This window comes from Canis lupus, chromosome 10 (genome assembly GCF_011100685.1).
Source record: "Canis lupus familiaris isolate Mischka breed German Shepherd chromosome 10, alternate assembly UU_Cfam_GSD_1.0, whole genome shotgun sequence".
Taxonomy (NCBI): domain Eukaryota; kingdom Metazoa; phylum Chordata; class Mammalia; order Carnivora; family Canidae; genus Canis; species Canis lupus.
Window position 1 is genome coordinate 26339840 of NC_049231.1, and position 25848 is coordinate 26365687.

Here is a 25848-nt window from a genome sequence, read left to right on the forward strand (position 1 = left end):
CCAGCTAAGCCCAGGCTCCACCAGGAACACTGATTATTGCACGAGGACAAAAAGAGTATGTGTATCTGGGCTAAAGAGCGGCTTCTAAGACCCCAAGCCCTTACACAACGCAGCAAAGAGGGCCGGAGGTGGCCCTGGAAACAAAAGGCTCTACGGGAAGGATCTGGGGGAAAGACGGGCCGACAGGCTGATACTGTGCCCACTTCATTCTTTAGGGGGCTGCCAGGTGCAAAGAAGGCCGGGCAGGGGACAGGAAGAGGGTTTGGCCCCGGCAGGTTACAGGTCCATCTGTGCAGATGCCACGGTGCCTGCAGCCACCACTCTGTACAGCCCCGCAAACAGATGGCTTGGGGTATCGGGCACCAAGTTCCCCACTCTCGCTGGGGCCAGATCTGTGTGAGTTAGGGTAAGTTTGTGCTTTTGTGATGAACAGGTCCCAGGATCAGGAGGGCAGAGGGGCCACTCACCCAACCCTTATCCATTTTGGCTTGTCCGAACCAGCCAGTCACAGCTCCCCTGACCCCCTAACTCCTGTGCTCCCAGAAACAAAGCCAAGGGCCTGGGAACAGCATCCGGAGCCCTCCAGGAATACGCCCCACCTCCCACGACCACAGCCCCGCAGCGCACCCCCCAAGCCAGCCTCTCCCTTCAGCTATTCCCACCGCTAGACACACCCTGCTCTAGCCTGTCAGCTCCGCTCGGGCCAGTCCCTTTGCCTAGCCTGTCCTCCCCACGTGTCTGCTCATCCGGGGACACCGGTTCAGCGTAAGGGGATGGCTTCATGTGGGACACACCAGGATGCGTTCCCTGCCCAGCCGCTTATCACCTGGTGACGCCGGGAAAGTCACTTCCCGGTCCGTGCGTGGAACAGCAGGGCACACCGCTCAGGGCTGCCACGCAGATTAAAGATGACGCATTAAAATGGACGCTGTTGACAGGTGTCAGAGGCCAACCCTTGAGCCCCAATCCGTCCTCTATTTGGTCTTTCCAGGTCACACGTTCCCCTCCGGAGTTCCAGCACTCATGTCCCTCCAGGAACGCGCTGACGTGCACACCTCACGTGCATGTGCGGGGAGGGAGGGGGAGACAGAGCTCCCTACGCCCTCTTCTTCCCCGGATGAGCACCCCTGTCACAACCCAACATGGCAAGGGAAGCAGCACAAGGTGGGCTGGGGCCAAGGAGGACGCGACCCCAGGCCTACCTGCTCCCCAACAGCCCCCCCACCGAGGCTGCATCCTGGGAGGGGGTTCAGTGCTCGGGGATCACCTGGTATCCTCCCAGGGGCCCACCACCCCCACTTCTAGGGGAGGAGAGCCAAGCTCCCGAGGTTCAAGGGCTGATGCGGGTCTGGCCACCATGCTGGCCCAGCCGTGGTGCCAGCAGAGACCCCCGGGCAGGTTTTGCCTTCTGAACCCACGCCTTTTGACCGCTGGGTGCGCTTTTCCACATCCCACATAATCAGGTTCTGGCCCCCTGCTGGACTGCAGACTCTGCTGCCAGGGCACTGAGGGATCCTGGGCTGCCAGCCACCTTAACCTCTCCAGGGCTCAATTCCTCGTGTGGGAAGTGGGCCTGCCCACCCTTCCCCACCCCGCCACCAGCTCCTAAGGGCAGGGCTCAGCAGACCACCAAGCCTGCGTCCCTCGCTGCCTCCTCCCTCTGCAGCAGTGCCCAGGCCCCAAGCACCCAGAAGACACCCGGAGCCCATCCACGCAGCCAACCACCCGGTTCCACTTGCCAGCCTGACCCGAAGGCAAGTTCTGTAAGGTCAGGGTTTGGGAAAGAGGACCAGGTCCCTGCAGCTGGGCCCAGCTGAAGCCATCTCGAGGAGGTCCCACAAAGGCAAAGGGCCTGGTTATTGCTGGAAGTGTAGCGTCTCCCAAACTCGCAGCCTTTCCCGCCCCAGGGCGCTGCCTGTCTGCAGACCACCTGTACCACCACGTTCCCAATCGTCTTAAGGTGACCCTGAATCCAATCACTTCTGAAAACTTACCCTTGACCTAAGCAATGTCTGTGAAGTCATGGGCTCAATGGACTGTTTATTTCCTAATAAATACGGGGGGGGGGGATGCATAACTATTCAAATAAAAAAGAGTCATCTGTGCACCCACTTGGGAAGCACGGCTAGAGTGAAACCTGATCTGCAGCCTGTGAAAATGATGGGGGGCAGGGGAGTGAGGCTGGTCCCAGGGCTAGCAGGTGCCCTCACCCCTGCTTACAATCCTGTCAGGTCCCCCTTCCCTGAACTCCTTCCCCTGAACTCCACTGGAGGGGGCAGAGATGCCTGGGGGCCCGCGGGGTGGGGTGGCATGACCTCCTGGCTCAGGGTCCACCTGGAGGATAAAAGGTGGTAAGAAACGACCACCCGCCACCGCTGGCTGCATTAGCCCAGGGCGCCCGCAGGGCATCAGCCGGCACAGACCACGGGCCCCCCTGATTTCCAGGCATCTCCCGCCCTGCTCAGTACCCTCTACCCCTCCTCTTTCCTGCTGCCTCCGTGCCCACCCTCGGTCTTCCTGGGGGGGGGCAGAGCCACAGCAGACCCCCACCCCTGGAGGTGCCCTGCCCCCTGGCTGAGCCCCCTGCCCAGCCTCCCCGAGCTGCCCTCCACCCCCCACCCCTGCCCTAAGAAATTACGACTATTCACCTCTGATTTTTCTAAAGAAATACATCTAACTGGTTGACTAAGAGTGTGCTCTGGGGCATCTACAAAAGACTGCTCACAACAACTAGACAGTCAGGAACAAGACAGACACCCCGATACGTGGGGGCGGGGGGGGGATCTTAGCGGCGCTTCTTCGTTAAAGGAAAAGAAAAGAACGCACCCTGAATTTCACCTCTTGGGAGCCTGTCTCCCCAGCCACAGGAACTTCAGAGGCCTGAGAGCATCTCCTCCGCTCCTCCCAGCCCAGGGGACGTACCAAAGAGCTCGGCTGCTGACACCCCCGCGGGACCACCTGCCCTGGGGTAGGTCGGCCGGGTCCTTCAGCGTCGGGCAAAAGCCCTGCCTGGCGGCCGGCCCGCACCCCCGCCCCCAACTTTAGCACTTTCTGGAAATCATAAGCTCTCGGTAAAAAAAATAAATAAATATATATGTCTGTCTCTCTCTCTATATGCATATATATATGTGTGTGTGCGCGCGCGTGCACGGGCAGGGCCGCGGCGGGGGCTCGGCTCACCCGGACCCGCCAGGGCCCCCCTCTCGGCGGCCTGGCCCGGCCCCTGCGCGACCCCGGGGTGCGCCCCCGGCCCCTGAGGTAAGACAAGGTGAGACGGGGCGCGCCCCCGCCCCGCCCCGCGGCCTTCATCTCTTCCGCTTGCCCGCCGCGGCCCCCGCCTGCCGCTGCTCCGGGCCGGGGCCGGGGCCGGGGCCGGGGCCGGGGCCGGGCTGCGGCTCGGGGGAGGCCGTCGGGGCCGGGGCCGGGGCCGGGGCCGGGGCCGCCGCCGCCTTGCTGCGCTCCGGCGCCCAGGACGAGGAGGGGCTCGGGGCCGGGCCGCGGGGCGGGGCGGGGGCGGGGGCGGGGGCGCGGGGCGCGGGCGCGGCCAGGCTGCTGGTGCTGCTGGAGCGGCGCGCGCCCGGGAGCCCCGGCGGCGGCGGCGCGAACAGGGCGGTGAGCGACAGGCTGCTGAGCGCCTCCGAGGGCTCCCCGCCCGCGCCGCCGCGGCCGCCCGCGCCCTCCTCGTCCGACGCGTCCAAGGAGTCGCGCCGCGTGCAGCCCGGGCTGGTGGAGCCGCCGCTGCTGTGGCTGCGCTGGTGCGCGCGCAGGCCCCGCAGGCTGAACGGGCCGCGGCCGCGCAGGCTGGGGCGGCGGGCGGCGGGCGACGGGCCGGCGCGGGGGCCCGGGGGGGCGGCGGCGGCGGGCGGCCCCAGGGCGCGCCGGGGGCTGTCGCTCAGGGTCAGGCTGTCCTCCAGCGTGGTCTGCAGGCTGCCGGCCGAGCTGCTGCGGCTGGCCTCCAGCGACGTGTCGCTCCCTGTGGCCTGGGGCGGGGCGGGGGAGGCGGGGGCTGCAGGCCGCTGCTGGGGGGCGCTGCCCGGCCCCTCCTCGCTCCCCGCACCGCACCGCACCGCACCGCACCCCACCCCGGGGTTGCTGGCGGCTGGCGGGCTCCGCGCCCTCCCGCCTCCCGCCGCAGCGCACCCACACTGGCCTGAGGACCCCGTTCCAGCCTCCGGGACCTTTCTTCCCACCATGCCCCCCTCACTCTCCCCACCCTCCACCCCACCCCTCAGACCCGCCACTGCTGCCTGGAAATCTTGCCAGACGCCCCTGTACCTCACCCCTCACGGCCTTCCCAGCGCCTCGAACTGCTCCCCCACAGCCCCTTCCTGGTGCAGTGTCCTCCCTAGCATGTGTCGCTCTCAAAGACTATGCTCTTTACGCACGTGTTCTGGCTTACCATCTCTCCTCTCGCAGCCCTGCAACGCCTACACTGAATAATACCGTGTAAGCCACGAGAGGGGGATTTCATATTCTGTGGCCTGCTGTGGCCTCCGAGCCTGGCACACAGCCTGGCACATAGCTGGGGTCAGCAGGTGGACTAGCTCTAGGCCTGGCTCTGCTTCCACCATACTGTGGGAGCCAGGGCAGCTCCTGCTTCTCCCTGAGCCCAGGGAACCCCACCCACGCGTGGGGCTGTTGGCTCTGCTGGCCTTTCTGCTCTGTGCTCCGTGCCTTCTGCATGCCCAGGAGGCAGCCCTGGCCAGTGCAGTAGAGCTGGCCCTGCAGGCCAGACCTCCCATCCCCCAGACTGGCCCCTCCATCTCCACCTGGACCTCAAGGCCCCACTCAGATGTCCCCCGCCAGGAAAGCTCCTGGAGACGGGGAGGTGCCCGTACCTGCCGGAGGAGGGTGCAGTTGACACTCGGCGACCGCAGGGATGCCCAGGAGCCCTGCAGGGCGATCTTGGGGAGAGTCCCAGCGCCAGCACCCTTGTCCTGCCCTTTCTGGCTGGCAGACACAGCAGGGTGGAAGAACTCCGCAGGCATGGGCAGAAGCGGGCTGGAGGCATCCGGGGAGAAGGGACTCGGGGGTGCAGCTGGGGAGGCAGAAGAGAGCAGGGAGCGGGCTCAGGCTGGTGGCTGTGAAACCATGCGTCAGTCTCCCTCTCTGAGAGTTGGTGTCTCCATTGCAAAAGCCAGAAAGAAATACTGAGCCAGACCCTCTGATTTCCTGGCCACTGGGCAAAGACAAGTTTTTGGAGCCAGTGGACCCAGGCTCAAGGACCCCTGGGTTCCTTCCTCTGCAAAACAGGGAAACCAGGCCTACCTCAAGAGGGTAGAGTGGAGGGAAGGTTATAAGAACAGGCAGCAGCTGTGGGGCTCCCAGCTCAGGACAAGGGGCACAGCAGACGCTTGCTATGATTAGCCACCCCGGGGCCTGACACCTCACACGGTGCAGCCAGACCTGGGGGCCCCTCCGGGATGGCAGGCAGGGTGGGCACTGCACTGGACGGGCAGAGCAGATAGAAGGCTGCTGGACCTGTCTGGTCTGCTCTGCTAGGGGTAGAGAGGGGACAGGGTCAAAGGGGCTGGATAGCTTGAATGTCCCCAGCAGGGGGTGAGGAGGTAGGGAGGAGGACGGGTTCCTATTCTATGTCATCTTATTACTTAAGGAATACACAGATGAATGCTTAGCTAAAGGGGATGGCTTTCGATCAGAATGGCTCTTGGGTCCTGCACCCTGACTCTGGTCCAGGAAGTCTGGGGTCTTGGCACCTCAGCCACCAAGCCCTTGGCTTTAGGGAGAGTCCTTGGAAAAGTCTCTCCACCTCCAGTTCCTGGAAGGTGCTCGAAGCCAGGCCTCCCAGGAAGTACCTGGGGTGAGCTCAGGGTCTTGGGGTGGGGGGGACCTCTCTACTGCTGAACTCATCTCTCTGCCCTCTTCCCCAACCAGTACTGTGGAACCGGATTCCCATCACCCTCTCAGAGGCCTGGAGGTGAAGCTGAGCCCGAGGGATGGAACAAGTGAACTCGGTCCTCTGTCTTCGTGCCCACAGCCCAGCCAAGCCCAGAGCACAAACACAAGATGCTGAGGATAGGCCCGAAGGATAAACTTCAGGACATTTTACAACTGGCTTTCTGTTGTTCAGCATCACCTTGTGTGAAGATCTGTGGGATTAAACATCTCTCAAATTCAGCTCTAGAAAAATACCGCAATAATTTGGCAGCTTTCCTTCTGCTTAATGAGAGCTCTGTGTGACGGGTTTCCCTTTTCACCACAGCTCCCAGGAGCTCAGCATGAATCTCCCATTAGACCAGGTTGCTAGATGATTATCATCTCACCTCTCTGTATTATCTGGCTCTTGATCTTTCATCATTGTTATATCAGACCTGAGAGCCCCATCTTTTATTGTCTGTTACCATCTGGTTCTTTCTGGACTCAATATAATTGTTTGGGCAGAGACACTAAGGAAAACAGCCAGCCTGCCTCTCTGGAGCAGCTGCCAGAGAGTGGGGCTGTGGGGAGCTGGCGGGGGGCTCCCCCCCTCACCTCGGCTGCTCTCCTGTTTCAGCCAGGACCGGACGGGATTGGATGGGACCACCTCCTTCTCCCACAGGAAGTTCTCAGGATCCGACGAGACAGCCGTGTTGGACAAGGGGAAGAAGCATTCGCCCACCTCTTCTACCTGCATGGGCTCAGGTGTGTCTGGCTCACCCTGCAGGAAAGGGAGGTGGATGGGTTAGAGTAGTGACAGGGGGACAGAGGCCGAGCCTGCCATAAAATGAGCCTAACCCACAGCCCTTTGCTCAGGCCACTCTCATTGCCCAAGATGGCCTTCTCCTGGCCTCTTCCACCTGGCCAACAATGGTCATCTTCCAGAACCCAGGTGAAAGGGCCCCGCCTCCAGGAAGCCCGCTCTGGTGTCCCAGGCAGGCTACAGTTTTCCTGCTCATTCTTCACATGGCCCTGAGATCCCAAGGGTCTCCCTTGTCTCTGTAGCCAAGTGCCTGGTATAGACACGGGCCCAGTGCAGAAGTCAAGTCCAGGCTGGTGAAGGCATCAGAAGACAGGTGGAGCGGCTGCAGGGGCCTCCCTGTGAGCATGGGCAGGCCCTTTCCCTTTGCCGAGCCTCAGCTTCCACATCCATGAAGAAGAGAGCAAGCCCTCCTTCCTGGGTCTAGCACCCGGAAGCCACCTGGCAGTCCTTCCAGCACTCCCTGGGCCCAGCCCTTCCTCAGCCCTGCTGCCCAGTGACCCCTACACCCAGCAAGCTCCTCTAAAGCTGCCTCAGTGCCCCCTTCCAAGGCCGATGGACCTCCCCTCCGCCCCCCACGAGTCTAGAATAAATATCACACTACACTCGCCGAGGCCCAACCAGGCCCAGGAGTGGCTGGCTCACTCCAACATCCTGTGTGGAAGAGCAGCACAAGGGTGCAGGGAAATGCAGGAAGGGGCTGGGCGGGGTGGGGGGGTGTACAGGAGCTACCAGCTGTTGGGGGGTGCTGGAGAGGGCAGGGAGTGGACTGGAAGATAGAGCAGATGGAGCATGGCCCCAGGGGACAGTGGTGCAAAACCCAGGCTGTCCTGGGAGTCTGGGGGAAAGAGGCTGTCCTCTGCAGGGCCACCGCATCCCTACCTCAGGCCAGGCAGGGCCCACCCCCTCCACAGCTCCTCTTACAGCTCGGCCTTGAGCTCACGAGCCCAGCGGCACACCTCTCCTGCCCGAGTCTGCAAGATGAACACAGTGGCCCTTCCCAGCCTCCAGGCCTCCCCAGACGGCCTGCCTCAGGGGTAGAGGTTGGGGGCCAGCCCCAGGGTTGGCCTCCCTGCTCTGCCATTCCAGCTGTGTGAGGTGGGAAGCCGCTCCGCTCCTCAGAGCCCCCCCATTTCCTCAAGTGCTAAATGGGACCAGATCATCCCTAATGCCAAGAGTTGAGAGGGACACCTGGGTGGCTCAGTGGTTGAGCATCTGCCTTCGGCTCAGGGCATGATCCCCACAGGGGGCCTGCTTCTCCCTCTACCTGTGTCTCTGCCTCTCTTTGTGTGTCTTTCATAAATAATTTTTTTTTAAATCTTAAAAAAAGGTGGGGGGGGAGGGCTGGGAGACAGAGTACAAATGCCTGGCACACAATAAGTGCTTGCATCTGGTGTGACTCTTCTCGGTTCTCTTCAGCCTCACACCCGACCCCCGTACCCCAACCACTGGTGACTTTGTCCTGCCTGGGACAACCCCCATTAAATGAATAAAAAATATCCAAAGAAACAGGGAGCGGCTGAGGCCACAGAATGCCATGCCTGGGGGCCCTGGCTGGGCCTGTTGCTGTGTGACTTCAGGTAAATCACTCCACCTCTCTGAGCCCCACTGCCCTCATCTGACCAACAAGAGATGAGGGCCTGCCACACAGCAAGTGCCGCTCAGATTTCAGCGCACTTGCAAGAAGCAGTGTCAGCTTGCAGGGACAGCCCCAGCCACCCACTGGGACCGCTCACCCTGCTGTCTTTGGGGCCGACTGGGCAGGCTGTGGGATCCTCGAGACTCAGATCATCACCCAGCAGGATGGAGGAGGACTTGTCTGAGTTTAGGGAGAAGGCCTCCGTCTCGGCCAGCTGCACCTGCAGGGAGAGGTGGCCACTTCATGTCACCCCTGAGGCTGGGATGGGGCCAGCCTGGTCCTCCAGAAAGACACAGGCAGGTGGTCAGAGGTGCAGAGATCTGCCAGTACGGACACCATGCCACCATGCACAGGGGGCCCAGTCTGGGCAGGGGGAGAGGACAACACGAGGGTGTCACAGTTGGCACAGTGCCAGGCCCATGTTGGGTGGCCGGGGGCTATGAGCTCCAAAGCTGGCCCACTGGCAGACGCAGAGTCCCCTCGAAGCTGAACAGTGATGGTCACGTCGGCCCAGGCTCTTCCCTCAGGCTGCCCCCCCACCCCAAACGAGGTACCAACTCCCTCCGAGGCTGACCCTACCTCTTGCTTGTCATGGTGACACTTCTCACAGCCGGCCGGCGAGGAGTAGTGATGGAAGATGGAGCCAGACAGGTTGTCAATGATGGTCAGCTCCCCCTCCAAGGAGTCCTTGATGATTAAAGAGACGCTGTCCAGCCACAGGTTCTCCTAGGCGGACGGGGACGGGGTGGGGACAGGCGGGATTATCGGCCGGGTCCGGGGACTGCGGGGTGGGCGGGGCCCGACCCCCTTGGCACAGGGGTCACCCCTTCAACGGAGCTGAGCAGGGCAGGGCCCCAAACCACCAAGGTCTCTGCCCGAGGCCTCGGAGGCCCAGCGCCCCTGCAGCCCCGTGGTGCCGCCCTCTGCACCCCTGCCCACCTGGGCCGGAGAGTAGCAGCGCCGGCACAGACGGCCCTCGGGGTCGCCCCCGCCACCGCCGCCCGCCCCGCCCGGGCCTCGGCCGGGCGCCCCCGGGGAGCTGCTGGGGGGCCGCGGGCTGGGCCCCAGGCCGTGGGCCATCTCGAGCTCCAGCTCGGCATCCATCTCGGCGTCCTCCTGGGCCTCCTTGTTGCTGTCGTCCAGGTGCTTCATGAGCACGGCCACCACCACGTTGATGAGCACGAACTGGGCCGTGAGCACGAAGCTGACGAAGTACAGCGGCGACACGAACTGCAGGCTGCTCAGGCAGCTGCGCTCGTCATGGGTGCAGTCCCGCAACGTGTCCTGCCCCGGGGGTGAGGGTCCATGAGGGCCGCGGTGGGGGGCTCATGTCCACCCTCCGTGAGCCCTGCCGCCCTGCCCAGTCCAGGCCCAGGGCATGGGCCACAGCAAGGAGGGGCACCGCCTGCAGCCCCCCGCCCTGGGCTGTGGGCCCCCGGTTCCCTTTGGCCCCGGGCGAGTCGTGTCCCCTAGATCCGAGCACTGATCGCAGAGCAGCAGGCAGGGGTTGGCAGAGAACGCTTTCTGGGCTCCTCTCCACCTCGCTGCGTGCGGAGCCCCAGGCAGGTGCCCTGCAGTCCCCTCCCGTGTGCAGCAGGGCGCCGGGCAGGCAGGGGGCCCAAGAGCCCTAGCTGTCAGGACCCTCACCCCCAGAACCCAGACCGACTGCTCCCTCCCCAGCCTGCCCACGGGTACCTTCATGATCCCATTCCAGTTGTCGCCAGTGGAGACCTGGAAGAGCGTGAGGAAGGCCATGCCAAAGTTCTCGAAGGTGGCATGCCGGCTCATGCCTTCGCATGGGTTCTCGTCATTGCAGACTAAGAGGAGAGAAGAGGTCAGCCCCGTCCCACTGCAGAGTCCCCTGCCGCACCCACCCTGCCCCGGAGCCTCCAGGCCTCATCTTAGGATCCCCAATCCTTGGAGGCGCCCAGCCCACAGACAGAGAAACTGAGGCTCAGGGAGGGACACATGAGCTGGTGTATCAGTCACTGGTGTATCAGGTTCTGAGAGAGAGGACGCAGGGGTGAGGGCCAGGCCCCAAGGTCGCTCACTTTCTGAAGCCAACCCTGTGCAGGGCTGGCTCAGCCTGGGCTGCTGCCCTCGGCCTGTGCCCTGCCCCCTCTGCTCATTGGGCTGGTGCTGCCTCGGGACAGGCGCCAGCACAGGGGCCATCTCGGGAGGTCCGACAGCTGGGGATCAGGCCTAGGGTATGCAGGTAGCTCCAGGTGAGTGTCTCTCTAGAGCTACTGCCCATCCCGGGGGAGGGTGTAGATGGCTGAGGGTCACCCCCAATCCCCTCACGGGCCTGCAGCAGGGGCATCTCCCCAGTACAAAGACCCTGATGTGACACTCTGCCGGGGTCAAGCCTCCCCACTCCGTCAAGACCCTCCCCCAGCACCCACCACCCACCCCACCCCACCACCCTGCCCCAAGCCCAGGCCTGCTTCAGGAGTCACTCACCTAGCTTCCCAAAGAGCTCCACGCCCAGGGCGGCATAGATAAAGAAGAGCAGCATGAAGAGAAGGCCCAGGTTGCCCACCTGTAGGGAGAGCAGGGGGCGGGGGTGGGGCAACCTGAGGGGCAGCTCTGTGCCCATGGCTGCCACCTTGCAGTGACCTCCCCAGACCCCGGGGTGTGTGTGGTAGGGGAGGCAGGCCCAGTACAGGACACAGAATAACAAAATATGTGTAGATCCTACCCTGGGAGTCGCCAGTTTCAAGCACTTCAGACTCATTAGCTCGCTCGTTCGGCACAACGATCTCTGAACTACATGTTACCCCATTCTTCAGATGAGAGAGACACGTACTGAGTGGTGAAGTGACTTACCCGAGGTCACACAGCTACTTAAGTGGTAGCACTAGGATTCAAACCCAGCAGCCTGACTCCACGCACACAGTCACTCCTCCACACATGTGTGGTAGGTAATGTCCCAGCGAGGGAGGGAGGCGGTCTCAGCGACAGTGCTGCCTCCTCCACAAAGCCCGCCTGGATCTCTCCAGGAAGCAGTGTGAGTGTAAGCCACACTGTGTAAGACAGTGTGTCCCTGTCACTGTGCCTTGCTGGTCTGAGAGCCCTTGAGGGCAGGGAGGGACATGGCCAGGTTAAGTAGGATCTCCCCGGGGCCTGGCCATGGAGACAGGTGAGCACAGGAATCACGCAGGATTGTGAGCCCCAGAAGCTTCCTGCAAACCCAGCCACCCCTGTCCTACAGCTCCTGTGGGAACAAAATGTCCCATATTATAAACCTATTCCAAATCCATCCATTCACTGGAGACTGCCTGTAACTCATGCTGTGGACAAGATAAGGCTCAAACATATTCTTGCCCTAGAAATGGAGTATGTCCTAGAACCCTCAGAAGGCCTGCATGAACAGAATCAGAAGAGGGTTTGCATTAATTGTTGAGAAGTAAACCATGTTAACCACAAGCTCCCCGTGTTTCTCTGCTCCAGAGGAGGATTCTCCTTCTGAGCTGTCCTACAATCATACCCAGAGCGTCTGACTAATTAAAAGATGCTCTGCTTGTTAACGGTATAAGCGCTCACCGAACACCCGCGAGGCAAGGCAGCAAGCGTGGCCCAGGCCCTCACGTCAGCCTCCCAGCCTCTGCAGGCCCAGGTGAGCAGGGCTCTTCAACTGGGGGGGGGGGGGGGGGGGGGGGGGAGCTCACCATCCCTATCAGTCCCTCCCTCCACCCTCAGCATCTCCCAGAGCCTGCACGGCTGCAGCAGCCTCCTCACATTGGCTTCTCTACCTCCAGCCTCTCCTAAAAAGCAGGGCTCTGCTTGAGGCCTGCCTTGTCCAGAACCTCTCATGATGCCTACTGCCCCCAGGACAAAGCCCGAGTTCACTGTCCCAGCATCGAAGCCCTTTGTGACCTAGCCCTGTGGACTCCCTCCCTGCCTAATCCCACCCCAAACTCTGGCCACACAGAAACCAGACTCCATTTGCATATTCTGTTCCCCCTGCAGGGAAGAAGACCCTTTCTCTGTCTTTGCCTGGTAAACACCTCTGCCCTACCCTTCAAAGCCCAAGTCATGCATCACCTCCTCTGAGAAGCCTTCCTTGTTGCCTCCTCCCTCTGCACGGAGCAGAGCCTGGTGGGAAGTATCATTTTCTCTTTTCTTTTCTTTTTTTTCTTTCTTTCTTTCATCATTTTCCCTTCCTTCCTTCCTTCCTTTCTTTTTTTTAAGATTTAAGAGAGAGAGAAAGTATGCCCAGAGGGAGAGGGAAAGGGAGCAGACTCCCCACTGAGCAGGGGACCAGATATAGGGCTGGATCCCAGGACCCAGGATCATGCCCTGAGCCAAAGGCAGACGCTTAACCAACTGAGCCACCCAGGCGCCCCAGAAGTGTCATTTGCATAGCGCTTTACACAGAACGGAGAAAATGTCCAATGTCCCCATGACAGCTAATAGATTTTGAGGGTAAGTTCCCCATGCTACATGATACTTGGCACGCACATCTCTTAAAGTGCTGATGTCATTGTAATTACTGTCGTGTTTCCTACTTGAAGCTGGGACCTCCTGGCATCTCCCATGTGACAAATTCCTCTGAAGGGATTTCATTTTAGGGAAAACCCAGTCTTTGTGAATGAACACCTGCTTGCTTTCCATCCAGACCTGATGAGAGCCGCGTGGCTTTCCCTTTGTAAGTGGGCTGCTGGGACACTCACAGAATGGAACTCACTAGCATCCCTGAGTTCCATGTCCCTGAGAGCGTCAGCTTTGCTTCCACCTTCCCAGGGCTGTTCATCTTTTATCCTCATTTTTATCGTGCTGTATTCGTCCCCTTTAAGACACCTAAAATTCCTGAAGACTAGATGAGTCATAATGAATAAATGAATGTGCATGAGGCTCACCTCAGAGCAAAGGCCACCCTGAGGGGAGGGAGGGGGCCCCCCTGCAAAGGAGTCAGGATGGTGGGCGGGGGAGGACTGGACTGTGGGATTCCCAGGAGGCACAGGGGGCCCTTTCCAGCTGTCACAGCCCCCGGCTCAAGCTGCTTCTTGGGAGGCAGCATTTTGTCCTGGCTTTGGGCAGGTTGGAGAAGGGAAGTCAGGACCTGTGAAACACCAGTGACAGCCAGGCAGGCTGCCGGGAGGAGGGGCTCTTACCTGGGGCAGAGCTTGCACCACTGTGTCCAGCAGGGCCCGCATCCCCGTGGCCATCTTCAACAGCTTCAGCACTGCGGGCGACACCCAGCCCGGCCCACTCAGCCCGGGCCCCTGGGGATGGCCGTGTGCACGCATGTACATGCAGAAGTGAGCACAAGGGAGAAGGTGGAGGAGTGTGCGAGCAAAGGGGGGCAACTTGGTGAGGCCACACCATAAGAACATCGGTGCCGCTGCACGACAGGGGTGTGCATGAAGACACGCATGCACAAGGTGTGGATATCAGTGTGAACGTGTCCAAGAGAAGGAGGCACACACAGTGGGAGCAAAGTGTGTCTGTGAGCACATAATTCCCCAAGATAGAGCATAAGTGACCGAGGGCCCACATCTCTCCCTTCCCTCCAGTGTCCTGTGCTGAATTGCTCCGCACCCTCCCCACATCACAACCCAGAGGTGTCGACAAGCTATTGCAGGTGGAGAGCAAAAGAGCAAGAGGGGCCTGGCCAGCACTAAGGCAAGAGGTTTTTTAAAGAAGTGTAGGCACAGCTTTGGGGAGAGGGGGGAGCTTTTGGAGGAAGCAAAGGTTTTAAGAAGCATTGAGGACAGAGAGTCCCAGCCAGCGTTGGACGCATGCCCGTGAGGAACTAGAGTTACTTCCCAGTGTCTTCCCAGCTGCCCTGGGTTCCTTTCATCCCAACCTGAGACTGGTCCGCATGGGTTGTGGTGTTCCACAGAGGTGGGGGTACAGTGTGGTGTACAGAGCTGTCTGTGGACAAGGGCTCGTGAGTGTGTACACACAGGGAGTAAGTGTGTGTGTTGGGTGTGTGTTCCTCCTGGCTGTTCCCCTGCTCAGCAGGAAGCCCATCATAACCATGTGCCCCTCCCCCTGCCTGTCCCACCCCATTCCTGGGAGTCCCATCCTGCCCCTACCTGTCCCCACCCCATCACCTTTGCCCCTCACCCCGGGCGATGCGCAAAACCCGCATGATGCGGATGATGGTGGGGTTGATGGGCAGTGCTGCGTTGATCTCAATCTCCTCCAGCGTGATGCCCATGACCGACAGCAGCACAATGGCCAGGTCCAGCTGGTTCCACCTGCTCAGCCGGGCAGAGGAGGGCAGGAGTGGGAGGCAGGGTGAAGGGCACTCTGATTTAGAAATGCCTAGGTTAGGAGGAGATTCCCAGCTCTCCACCCTCCTGCTACGACCCTCGGGGGGGGGGGGGGGGGGGGGGAATGTGTGGCCACCCCTCCCTACTAGCCCCACCAGACTCCACTGGGTCTGGCTCCCTCCCTGCCCCCCACAGCCTCCAATCCCTCCAGCAAGAGCCTGACCAGGCTAAATAAACATCTCTGGCCACCTGCAGGGAAGGAGGAATGAGCTAAGACTTCTAGATTGGAATCTTGAGCCCTCTGCTCCCTCTGTGTGACCCTGGGCTAGTCCATCAACTTCTCTGAACCTCACTTGTTCCCTCTGAAAAGAAGAACTAGCATGAGGTATGCCCTGTTCTGCCTGTGGGTTATGGAGGACCCACGAGAGAGAAGCTGAAGAGACGTAAGAGAATGTCCTGCATCCATCAGCTGGATGTTCAGAGTCATAGGCAAGACTTGGGGGCCCCTGCCATCAGTGCCCACCTCCGGCTGCTCCAGGCTTCCCCAGGGGTCAGCACTGCTTCCCCATCCTGAAAACCACTCCACGCTGCCCTAGCCCAGCCAAGCTGCTCACCGGTCCTTGAAGAAGCGTCTTAGCCCAAATGCCACCAGCTTCAGCACAGCCTCCAGCACAAACACAGTGGTGAACATGTAGTTGCAGTACTTGAGGGCTGTCTCCAGGGACTATGGAGGACAAAGAGAAGCATGATCCAGACCCCATGACCTGCCCCCACCTTCCTCCACTCAGAAAGTCTCTGCCTTTTAAGGGGAGAATTTAGTCCATTCATGTTTAGTGCAATAGTTTATATATCTCCCTTCATTCCCTCCATTTAAATTACTGTGCACTATTTGTTTTACACTGCGGTTTCTTCTTCCTTATTTCTGTTGATTTGGTCCAGTTACCTCTTTCTGGAGGCAAGATGAGGTAATGTTTAAGGGTCATGGTTAAGAACCAGACTGCTGGGGATCCCTGGGTGGCTCAGCGGTTTAGCACCTGCCTTCAGCCCAGGGCATGATCCTGGAGTCCAGGGATCGAATCCCACATCGGGCTCCCTGCATGGAGCCTGCTTCTCCCTCTGCCTGTGTCTCTGCCTCTCTCTCTCTTTCTGTGTCTCTCATATATAAATAAATAAAATCTTGAAGAAGAAGGAGAAGGAGAAGAAAGAAGAAAGAAGAAAGAAAGAAAGAAAGAACGAACCAGATTGCTTAGATCTGAATCCTGGCCTGGGCACACAAGAAATACTTGGTATTGTTATTCTACTTCCTCACGTTCATTTGGAAGAACTAGTTTGTTCTGCCAATGGTTGCCTTCCTTTACCCTGCATTTATAATATGCCTCTCCCAGTATCTATAAGACACCAATTCCTCACCTGCTTCACCCTTCATCCTCTCAGCTCCAATATGTTAAGGCTTTTAGAATGCACTTGTCCTTACATGCTCCTCACATGGCCCTCACGACCACTGCTAGCAACTCGTTGGGCACTGGTCATTCTCCCCCATGACAGCGTTTACCTCCAAAGATCCTGTGACCAGGAATGCCCCTCCCCCAGGCTCCATATGCCCAGGCAGCAGTGGAGGCCATGTGGTAGATCTTGAGTGCATATCTGAGTTCCAGTCCTGACTCCGCTACATATAGGCTGAGTAATTTGGGCAACACATTTCCTCTAAGCCTGTTTATTCCTCTACAAAATTTGTAGAAAAGCTCCTCCCCCACCTTTGGTTGCTGTGAGCATCAGAGTTAATATCTGTAGTGTGTCTTGCAGAGTCACACTGCACACAACACTGCCACTGGTACTCATCTGCAAGAGTAGGTCCAAATGTCACCTCCCCACTCATCAGGAACAAGTGACATTTCCCTTTCTCTCATTTGTCCTACCAGGCCATGAGCTTCCTGGGCACAGGGCCCCAATTGAGGGTGCTACTCAGACCCTCCTGCCTTACCCTGTCCCTGGGTCCTGTTGAGGACCCCATGCTACCATGTGACCTCAGGTTGAGGCTGGGGCTGGGGCTCACCGTGGGCTGATTGTAGTGCTCCAGGGACATGGTGACCACATTGAGGCAGATGATAAAGGTGATGAAGATGTCCAGGTAGTGGCTGGTACACATGGAATGGATGAGCAGCCGGGTGGGACAATAGGTGGCATAGTAGGGCAGCCGCTGGGCCTCTGCAGGAGGATGTGGGGGGGTGGCACAGGCCACAGAGGGTTGGGGCCAGGTGGGGGAACAGAGCACATGGAGGGACCACCACAGGAGAGGGAGGAAGGAAAGGGAGAGATGTCAGCACACCCCAGGCCCTGAGAGTCAGACTCAGGTCTCCTCCACCCAGCCAGGGGGACACAAGGGAAAGGGATAAGAGGTGGGGGAGGACAGGATGATGACTGTGACCCAGAGACCCCAAACACACCCATGGTGGGGGCTTTAGGTCTGCTCAGGAAGATAGGGGTCCCTCAGCTCAGGGCTGGGCGTCCAGGCCTTTGCCCTTGGGTGAACTCAGTCACCAGGGGGTCACCAGTGGACTCTGGGTGCCCAGCGACGGGGGGGTCAGGTCACCTAACAGGCAGATGCCAGAGGAAGGGGCAGGGCCAAGGGCACAGAGTCTGCCCTGTGTTCCCTTCCAGCCCCCAAGGCCCGGAGGCTGTGGTGACACCCAGGCCTCGGCCACTGCACCCGGAGGATCGGGGCGCACGCAGAGCAGGCCACCCACTCACTCCGGCGCTTCTTCTCCAGTCGCCGCAGCCGCTTCTCCTCGCGGCGCCGCGCCTCCTCGGCCTCCTGGTGCTGCCGGCACTTGTGGAAGTTCTCCACCACGACGCCCACGAACATGTTAAGCACAAAGAAGCTGACGATGAGCAGGAAGGAGATGAAGTAGAGCAGCATCCAGGGGTTGTGGTTGGGCACGGGCTGCGGGGAGCAGATGGGACTGAGGCAGGCCGCCGGGGCCGCCGTGCTGAGCCTCGGGAAGCTCCGCAAGCCCCGCCGGAACCACACCCTCACGGGCTCCCACTGCCCTCGGCTAAACTCGTCCCTTGCCCCGGCCCACACGGGGCCTCCGGACCCTCCAGCCCTGCCTAGCCCCTCCACCACCTCCTGCCCTCGACTCACAACCCCCCGAGCACGGCATTCTCCCACCACAGGCCTGCCCCTGCTGTCCCTCTGTCCCAACTGGCTCAGCCCCTCTCCTCCTCCTCTTGCTTCTGCACTCACGAGGCTCTGACCCTCCGTGCAGAAGCCCGCTTGGAGTGCCCTCCCTGGTGGAAGATTCAGGCTGGGATGATGAGGGGTGGGCCACGGCTGATGGCGGGAGACACTGGGGCTGTAGGTCCTGCTGATGCCATTTTAGACAACTGGGCCCCCAAAGATACCGTGTCCCTCCCCTGCTGCCCTCTGCCCTGGCCTCAGCCCACCCCCACCTGCTGGTCCACAGCGACAGCGTCCAGTCCGTTGTACATGATATTCACCCAGCCATCCTTGGAGGCCAGGACAAAGAGGGACATTAGGGCCTGGAAGACACAGGAAGGGGAGGGTGTGGGGTGGTGGTGCAGACAGCTCAGGCTGCTCCTGTCCCCTCCTCAGGTCTCTAGTTTTCTGCCTTCAGGAGGCAGAGCATCAAAGAGGCCTTCCCTGAGGATGACAACAAATGGTTCCTGAGGACCTACTATGTGCTTGTCATATACCCCACAGACACTGCTGGAGGTCAATGAGCACTAGACCAGGAGTCCTGGTTCAGGACTGAAATTAATTCAAGAAAATTAATTAATTAATTAATTAATTAATTAAAGAGAATTAATTTCAAAATTAATTAATTCTGAAATTAATTAATTAATTCAAGAGAATACATGGGCTCTTGTCTCCTCACCCACAGAATGTAGCTAATGCTTAACTGCCAGGTCTGCTGTGACTTTAAACTAGAAGGTCCCTGACAAATATGATAAGGGGCCCTGCCACCCCAAGCTTGCCTCTAGCACCTGAATGCAGGAGCTTGTGAGAGAAGCCAGGAGCCCTGGGCACCACGCAAGCTCTGCCACGTGCTGGCTAGGTGACGTGGGACAACTTCCTCAACTTCTCTGGGCCCCACCTTCCTTGTCTGTAAATGGCAATAAGCACCCTCATTAATCCAAGACTTTAAATGGAAGGACTGCCCAGGAGACACCAGCCAAGGCTCCTACGCAGATGGCAGGCCAGAGCACGCCCGTGTCCCCTCAACAGGGCTACGGGCTGGTCCTACAGCAACAGCACAGTGCCCCGCATGCAGTAGGTGCTCAACAAAGGTTTTCTGAGCTGGACGGCACCAGTGCCGTTCTTGCAGAGCCCAAGTGTGCAGATATCCACACCACCAGCAGTTGACCAGAGGTCACACACCCTACTCCAGAAGCTTCCCCGTGCTTCCGCCACACTTGTTCATTTGTTGTGGCCAGGGCCCTGAGCTGGGAAACGGGGTCCTAGGATGGGTCTCCTGCCTCACACTCGCCCCTCCTTCCCATCTTCCAGGGCACAGACTCCTCCTCTTCCCTTCCAGAGGGGAAAAGCACTGAGGTCTGCCTGGAAAGGGCTCAGGCTCAGGAGGAGGTCAGAGCAAGGGACACACAGTGAGTCCTTGTGGCCAGGGAGGCAGGTGAAGCCCTCACAGGCCAGGGGCAAATGTTCCTATGAGCCCTCGGATGACAGAGGCCCAAAATGCCCAGCCTGGGTCTGGGAAGCACACACTTGCTATCACTTCCCCATTTACAGATGAGGGCACTGAACCACACACTGGCACCTGCCTGAGGACACACAGCAGCTAAGGAGCCCACCAAGGAGTCCAAGGCTCTGGGCTCCCCCATACGCATGCTGAGAAGAGGGCCATCGGCCTGGCAACAAGCATGCCCAGAATGGGAAAGAGCTAGGGGTGCTCCATGGGAGCAGGGCCCTGGGCCTGGCGCTGAGTTCAGGGAGTTGGGCACAAACTCATAAGATGCCCCCACAGGCTTTCCCTCAGCTTCCTGGAACATCTTTTTTAAAACCTCTGTTTTATCAACCATCGAGTTGCTAACAACTTGAAAGGTACTGCTTCTGGAAAATCTGGAAGGGCTGGGGGAACTCCCGTGTCCCAGTTCCTGCTTCTTCTCCCTCCTCCACTCACTGCTTTTCTAGGGCCCATGGCTCCTCTTCCAGGGGGCAAGAGGAATGGGATCCCTGGTCGTGTTAGGTGAGAGTTTCTTTTTTTTAAATATTTTATTTATTTATTCATGAGAGACACAGAGAGAGAGAGAGAGACAGAGACACAGGCAGAGGGAGAGGCAGGCTCCATACAGGGAGCCCGACGTGGGACTCGATCCTGGGTCTCCAGGATCAGGCCCTGGGCTGAAGGCGGCGCTAAACTGCTGAGCCACCCAGGCTGCCCCAAGGTGAGAGTTTCAATGGCATCCAGCCAGGGGGTCCCTGGCAGAGGAATAGAGCACAGGCCCTGGGCCACACAGACCTGGCTCCTCTTCCATCCTTGTGTGACCTGGGGAAGCCACTCCCCATCTGATCATACCTAGCTGCCCTCAAGAAATAGTAGTTGGCGGGAGGGGGCGGGGGTAGTATGAAGCCTTATAGAGAACCACCCTGGAGGTTCTCATCTGGGGCACCACCAGTGGGTCAAGACTGGCAGGTCCCCAGGAGAAGGGACCAAGGGCAAGGCAGGAACTGGGCAGGAGGCCCGCCCACCCACTGAGGTGGAGAGCAGAGTAGATGAGTGCTGGGAGAGGAAACCCTCCTCGCGCCAGGGGCTTGCTATACTTTGTTACCACTGCCTACCTAGTAAGCTGTCACGTTCCCATTTTACAGATGAGGAAACTGAGGTTCAGAGAGCCCACGCCTACAGTAAGTGGCACAGTGCCGGAATTCACACTCAGGTCTGGCTGTCTCTGAAACTCCTGTCAGACTCGGGGTGGGGGCGGAGGCCAAGAACCAACGTTCACTGAAGCACCTACTAAGCACCACGTCGTACTCCTGAGACACTGCACTCAGGATCTCTCAGCCTCACAACACCTGTGAGGTGCGGTCCACCCCTACCTACCCATTTTGCAGAAGAGAAAACTGAGGCTTAGAAAGGAGAAGTCACAGGGTCAGTCCTGGCAGAGCAGGACCAGAGCCTAAGCTGTGATCCAGGGCTGTTGGCACTGAAGGGGGTGGGTCAGGGCAGGGGTAGGCAGGGGACGCTCACCTGGCCCAGATTGTCAAAGTTGTACTTGTGGTGGACCCAGCGGTAGTTGGCAGCCACACAGTCAGAGCGGTTGGTGATGTTGCGGGTGTCCACGCCCAAACAGTGGTAGAACTTGCCCTTGAAGAGCTGGGGGGGGGAAGGACCACAGGGTTAGTGACCATCTGCCAACGCTCCTGGGGTGGGGGTGGGGGATGCAAATCAGAAGAGGGCCCCGCCCCGCAGGGGGCACTTCCTCTGTGCACAGCCTGGACCAAGCACTCGACCACACCACCTCACCCAGTCCTATCTCACAGATGAGGAGACTGAGGCCCAATGGTGTTAGGTGATTTTCCCAAAGTCATGTGAGTTTTAGGAAAGGCCAGAGTCAAGGTTCACATGCTGCTCTGATTTCTGGGCTCTTCCTCAGACCTCAGTCCTGGGGATGTGGGTGGGGACTCCGCAGGACAAAGTTGCCTACCTAACCCCAAGGGTGAGAGAGAGAAGTAAAGGGACCCTCTCCAGGGGCCCAAGCACTCTGCCTGGAAGGGGCAGGGCCACTGTCCACATGGAGTCCGCACCAAGCCCCTCCTGCCCACGTGGCTGTTATGGATCTCTCAGGAGCCCCAAAGAACACCTGTGCCCAGAACTCCTCTGCAGCTCCAGCCTCAAACACAGGACCAGGTGAGGAGCCTGGGGGGCCTCAGCTCAGGACTTAGACAAGAAAGAGGAAGGTCTCCATACCAGCTCAGACCCCAGAGGGCCCGGGTCATTCTGGCCATCCCCCCGTCACACACTTTTATGATCTGCCTCACTTCTCCTCCCAGGAGCCCTCAGGCCCCATCCTACTCCTGGGCTCCAAGCCAAACTCCAAGTTAGCTCAAGGCCCTGTCTATGTCAGAGACTCTCCATTGTCCCCACTCCAGAGAAACCGGCCCCAGCTTCTTAGCTGCCATTCCAGGCCTTTCCCACCTTGGCCCAGCCCACTATCTGGCTGATGGCTCTATGCCAGACGTAGCTCCTGAGCTCACCTCCACACCTGTGCCCACCCTCCCCTGAAACACCTTCCACCCACCACGACCTGTGGAATTGCTTCTCTTTCAAGGCCAGTGCCAAGGCCACTCACGTCCTTCAGGATGCCTTTCCTCTTGCCCCCAGCCCTGCCCTGCATTTCTGTGTAGTTTGGACCCCTGGGATTCCAATTACCCAGCCTTCTTTGTGCTCAGACATTAAGTCTGTGTCCCCCTCTCCCTGGACTTGGAGCTCACCACAGGCAGGGACATGCATGCTCTGCCAGGGTCACCTGAGCCCCCAGGTTGAAAAGAAATGTGGAGCCTCTTCCCTGACTACGAAACTCACCCCAGTGCCTGCCCAGCCTGAGCATCCCTCACCTGCACACCCAGAATGCCGAAGATGATGAAGAAGGCACAGCAGATGAGGACGATGTTGCCAATGGGCTTGAGGGAAGAGATAAGTGTCTCCACCACCAGCTTCAGACCAGGAGCTCGGCTGATGACACTGGAGGCAGACAGGGGCCAGAGGCACCGTGAGCCCACAGCCATGTCTGGAGATAGCACCCACTTTGCCTAGAGTCACCAGGGCAGAGAACCCCAGACCCCAGATCCACATGCACAGCAGTGCCCTATGCCCTAATCTTGTTCCCTTGGGGTCCACACCACACCATCATCTAAAGACAGAGAGCCAGAGATGGCAGTGAGTCAGCCAAGGCCACACAGAAAGTGGGTAGAGTCCTGGGGACCACCTTCAGCCTCACCTTTCCAGCACCCCCTCTCCCCACAGGATCTCCAGGCTCCTCCTCCAGAAGCAGCATCAACAGCCTGGTTCCTATCCCCACTAATCTAACATGTGCTATCAGAGGACTGAGTGCGCAAGGAGAGCCGGAGTGAGGGGTCCACTAGACCCTGGGAGCTTCACTAGACTGAACAGAGAGTCCCCCCATCTGAAGGGGAGGAGTCCTCACCGCAGGGGGCGTAGGGTGCGCAGGAGCCGCAGGACCCGAAGGACCCCTAGGATCTTGGCTCCCCCCGCTGAGGCCACGGAAACCACGATGTCGATGATGGACACGAAGACGAGGAAGCCGTCCAGCACATTCCAGCTACTGCGCAGGTAGGCCTGCTCCCCGAAGTACAGGCCCAGCGAGACCACCTGGGGGCGGGGGCGATGGGCGGAGTCAGCCGCGCACCTGGCGATCGGGGGCGGGGCAGTGTGGGGGGCAGCCTCAGCGAGGGGGCGGGGCAAGGCAAGGAGGGGCTGGTGGGGAGCAGCCGGGCAGAGGGCTGGGTGGTCTGGCAGGGGACACGTGCCCCACTGCCTCCAGAAACACAGGCCCAGCAGGCCTCACCGTTCCCTGCTCCCCCCACGTCTGGCAAGCCCAACTCAAAGCCAAGGACTCTGGGAAGCACCCGGGAAGGAATGCTTCCCCTGGCCCCCAACACCTCCAGCAGGTGCTTCCATTACACTGTAAATGTTTCCTTGCATTAGCCTTTCTCGAGGGACGTGAGCTCCTGGAGGGTGAGGACATGGCTGACACCCTCTGGGTCCCTCCTGCCCAATCTGGGGGCTGGGACCTGAGTGGGCCTCCCGGCTCCTGTGGAATGTGGCTGATGGGCAGGTGAGTGACAGACTTTTGGAGAGGCTGGCCCAGAGCCAGGAGCCCCAAGCGGGGGTTAGGAGAGGGTCCCAGGTGAAGCCTGGAGCTACCTTCAGCGTCATCTCGCCTACAAAGATGGCTGTGAAGATGTAGTTCGACACAGTGAGGAAGATGCGTTCCTGAAAAAAGAGAGCTACCATGGGTCCAGGGGCTCCCAGAGCTGCCCTGCCACCTGGTCAGCCTCTTGCCTTCAGCCAAGGAGCACCCTGCTGCTACTGCACAGTCTCAGGTGGCATCCCCCTTTCCAGAAGCAAGCTCCTACCCCACCTCCCTCCGTGATGCTTGGTGTTGAACCTGGCGGAGCTCTCTCAACCCCGGAGCCCGGCACAAATGTCCCAGTGCAGGCCCTGGTGGCCTGCCTGCTGCCCCATCCCTTGTCCTGCCCAAAGGCTGCAGCCACTCACAGTGCTGCCAGCCTCGATCTGGGGCCTCTCCAGGGCGATGGTGATGCAGTTGAGAAAGATGAAGGCCAGGACCACATAGTCGAAGAGCTTGTGGGCAATGATGGTCTGACACAGGACTCGGAACCTGCGTGGGGTGGGCAGGGCACCACCTGAGTGTCAGTTTGCCCTGTTCCCTGGCCAAGAAAAAGGCACAGGGCCCAGGCACATATGGAGACTAGGATGGCCTAAAGGAGCTGACATCTCTCTTCTCTGGCCACACTACAGGTGGTGGCTTCGTATCTGCTTGGGGTGCCCACTTGGAGCTGCCTCCCCTGAGCACACGGCAGAAACTGGCACCACAGGATAAAGGGCATCGACCTTGCCCTGGCACTCAAGGACTTCCAAACACTGGTTCAGATAATCTCTGAGCCCTAACCTCCAGCCACTCAGACACACTGCCCAATACCCTCAGCTTCTGCCCCCGGGGCCTTCCCTCAGGTTGCTCCCACTACCTGGACCAGTCTCCACCTCTTCACAACCCTGCCTCACCTATTGGAATGCCATCTGCCTCCCAAACCCAGTACAAAGACCTCCTCCTCCAGGAGGCCTACTGAAGCCCCCTCCAGTTGTGAGCACCCAAGCTACTGGAGGATTTGTCCAACCTGGCGCCAGCACAGGAATGGCCTAGACTAGAGAAGGGAAGGGCCCAGCAAGGGCCCGCCAGTGAACACCTAGATCCTCCCCCTCCCCTGCAGACCCGCCACCAATAGTCTTGCCTGGCTTGGCAGGAATCTCTCCCTCCCAGACATGCCAACCCCCTGCTCTAACCCCCTGCTCTAACCTCACACCAAGCCCGGCCTTGCCCACCTGTTCTCGGGGGAGAAGAGGTAGACAGACCAGTCCTCGCGGACCTCGCACCAGTCAGGCTTGTAGACGTCGATCATCTTGCGGACGCGGAAGCACAGGGTCTGGCAGGGTGAGGATGGGGTGCGGCGGGGTCAGCGCTGCGCAGGGCTGCCCATCGCCGCCCACCCCAGCCCTATACCAGACTGGGGTCACTGGACGACCTGCGAACTCTCCGGCGAGACCAGAACCCTCACCCAGGGCTGGCGGGGGAGGGGGGCTTCGCTGCGAGGGGTGGGGGGAAGTCGGCCTGGGCTGGTGGTGCCAGCCCCGCCCCGGGCCCCGCCCCCACTCACGTAGTCGATCTCCTCCTCGTCCTCCCCGCGATCCCGACGGTCATCCATCTTGGTAAAGACGTCCTTGGCGATGCTGGGCATCCTGCCATTGCAGTCCTCGTGCCCGGGGGCCGGGCCCACCGCCCTCCAGGCCGCCCGGGGGTGGGCGCCCACGGCGGGCACCAGCTCGGCCAGGTCCATGGAGTCTCTGGTGTCGAGGGACAGCGTCCGGCGGTGGTGGCGGTGCCGGTGCGCCGCGTGGGGGCCGTGGTGCACGTGGTGGGCGTGCGGAGCATGCGGCGGCGCGGCCCGCGGCGGCCCCTCGTCCCTGGCGCCCTCGCAGGCCCGGGGGCCGCCACCGCGCTCCGCCGACAGCAGGGACTCGTGCTCGGCCGACAGCGGCTTGTGCTTGAGGCTGTTCCAGCTGGAGCGGCGGCTGGCCCAGGCCCCGCTGCGGCCCCACGGTCCGTAGTAGGAGCTCCGGGAGCTGGACTGGAAGGAAGCCACCGCACACGCAGCCCGCTGCTGTGACGGAGGCAGCCTAGCCTGCACACCCGCTGCACGGCCACCCGCCTGCCTGGGGGGTGCACAGGAGGCTGGGCTCCAGGGCTCCTCTCCCCGCCCAGCTCTCCTCCATGCACGGCCTCTAGGGTGTGCTTACATCTCCTCCTGCCGCCTCACTTCCCTTGCGGAAGCTGCAGCAGGTTAGGGTGCTCTTCCCATTTTACAGGTAAGCAAAAACGGTTGAGAGGACTGTCACTTGCTCGTGATCACACAGCTTGAAAGTGGCAGAGGCCAGATTTGAGCTCTGGTATGCCTGACCCCAAAGTACGGCTCTTTACCCTATGCTTTGTGG

General features: G+C 60.1%; 1 protein-coding gene across 1 annotated transcript in view; it reads right to left on the bottom strand.

Moving 5' to 3' along the window:
* The window catches only part of CACNA1I (calcium voltage-gated channel subunit alpha1 I), a 117804-nt gene that overhangs the window by 2291 nt on the left and 89665 nt on the right, over positions 1–25848 (bottom strand). The window contains exons 17-38 of the mRNA XM_038551567.1: positions 25014–25484; positions 24682–24782; positions 23836–23959; positions 23482–23550; positions 22742–22926; positions 22152–22278; positions 20785–20910; positions 18008–18097; positions 17306–17498; positions 16611–16762; positions 15172–15281; positions 14409–14542; positions 13451–13521; positions 10797–10875; positions 10032–10153; positions 9276–9620; positions 8916–9062; positions 8434–8556; positions 6493–6658; positions 4839–5038; positions 3543–3980; positions 3181–3453 (exon numbers count right to left, since the gene is read on the bottom strand). Coding sequence (XP_038407495.1) covers positions 3181–3453; positions 3543–3980; positions 4839–5038; positions 6493–6658; positions 8434–8556; positions 8916–9062; positions 9276–9620; positions 10032–10153; positions 10797–10875; positions 13451–13521; positions 14409–14542; positions 15172–15281; positions 16611–16762; positions 17306–17498; positions 18008–18097; positions 20785–20910; positions 22152–22278; positions 22742–22926; positions 23482–23550; positions 23836–23959; positions 24682–24782; positions 25014–25484 — 3846 coding nt within the window. The remainder of the gene's footprint in view (positions 1–3180; positions 3454–3542; positions 3981–4838; positions 5039–6492; positions 6659–8433; positions 8557–8915; positions 9063–9275; positions 9621–10031; positions 10154–10796; positions 10876–13450; positions 13522–14408; positions 14543–15171; positions 15282–16610; positions 16763–17305; positions 17499–18007; positions 18098–20784; positions 20911–22151; positions 22279–22741; positions 22927–23481; positions 23551–23835; positions 23960–24681; positions 24783–25013; positions 25485–25848) is intronic.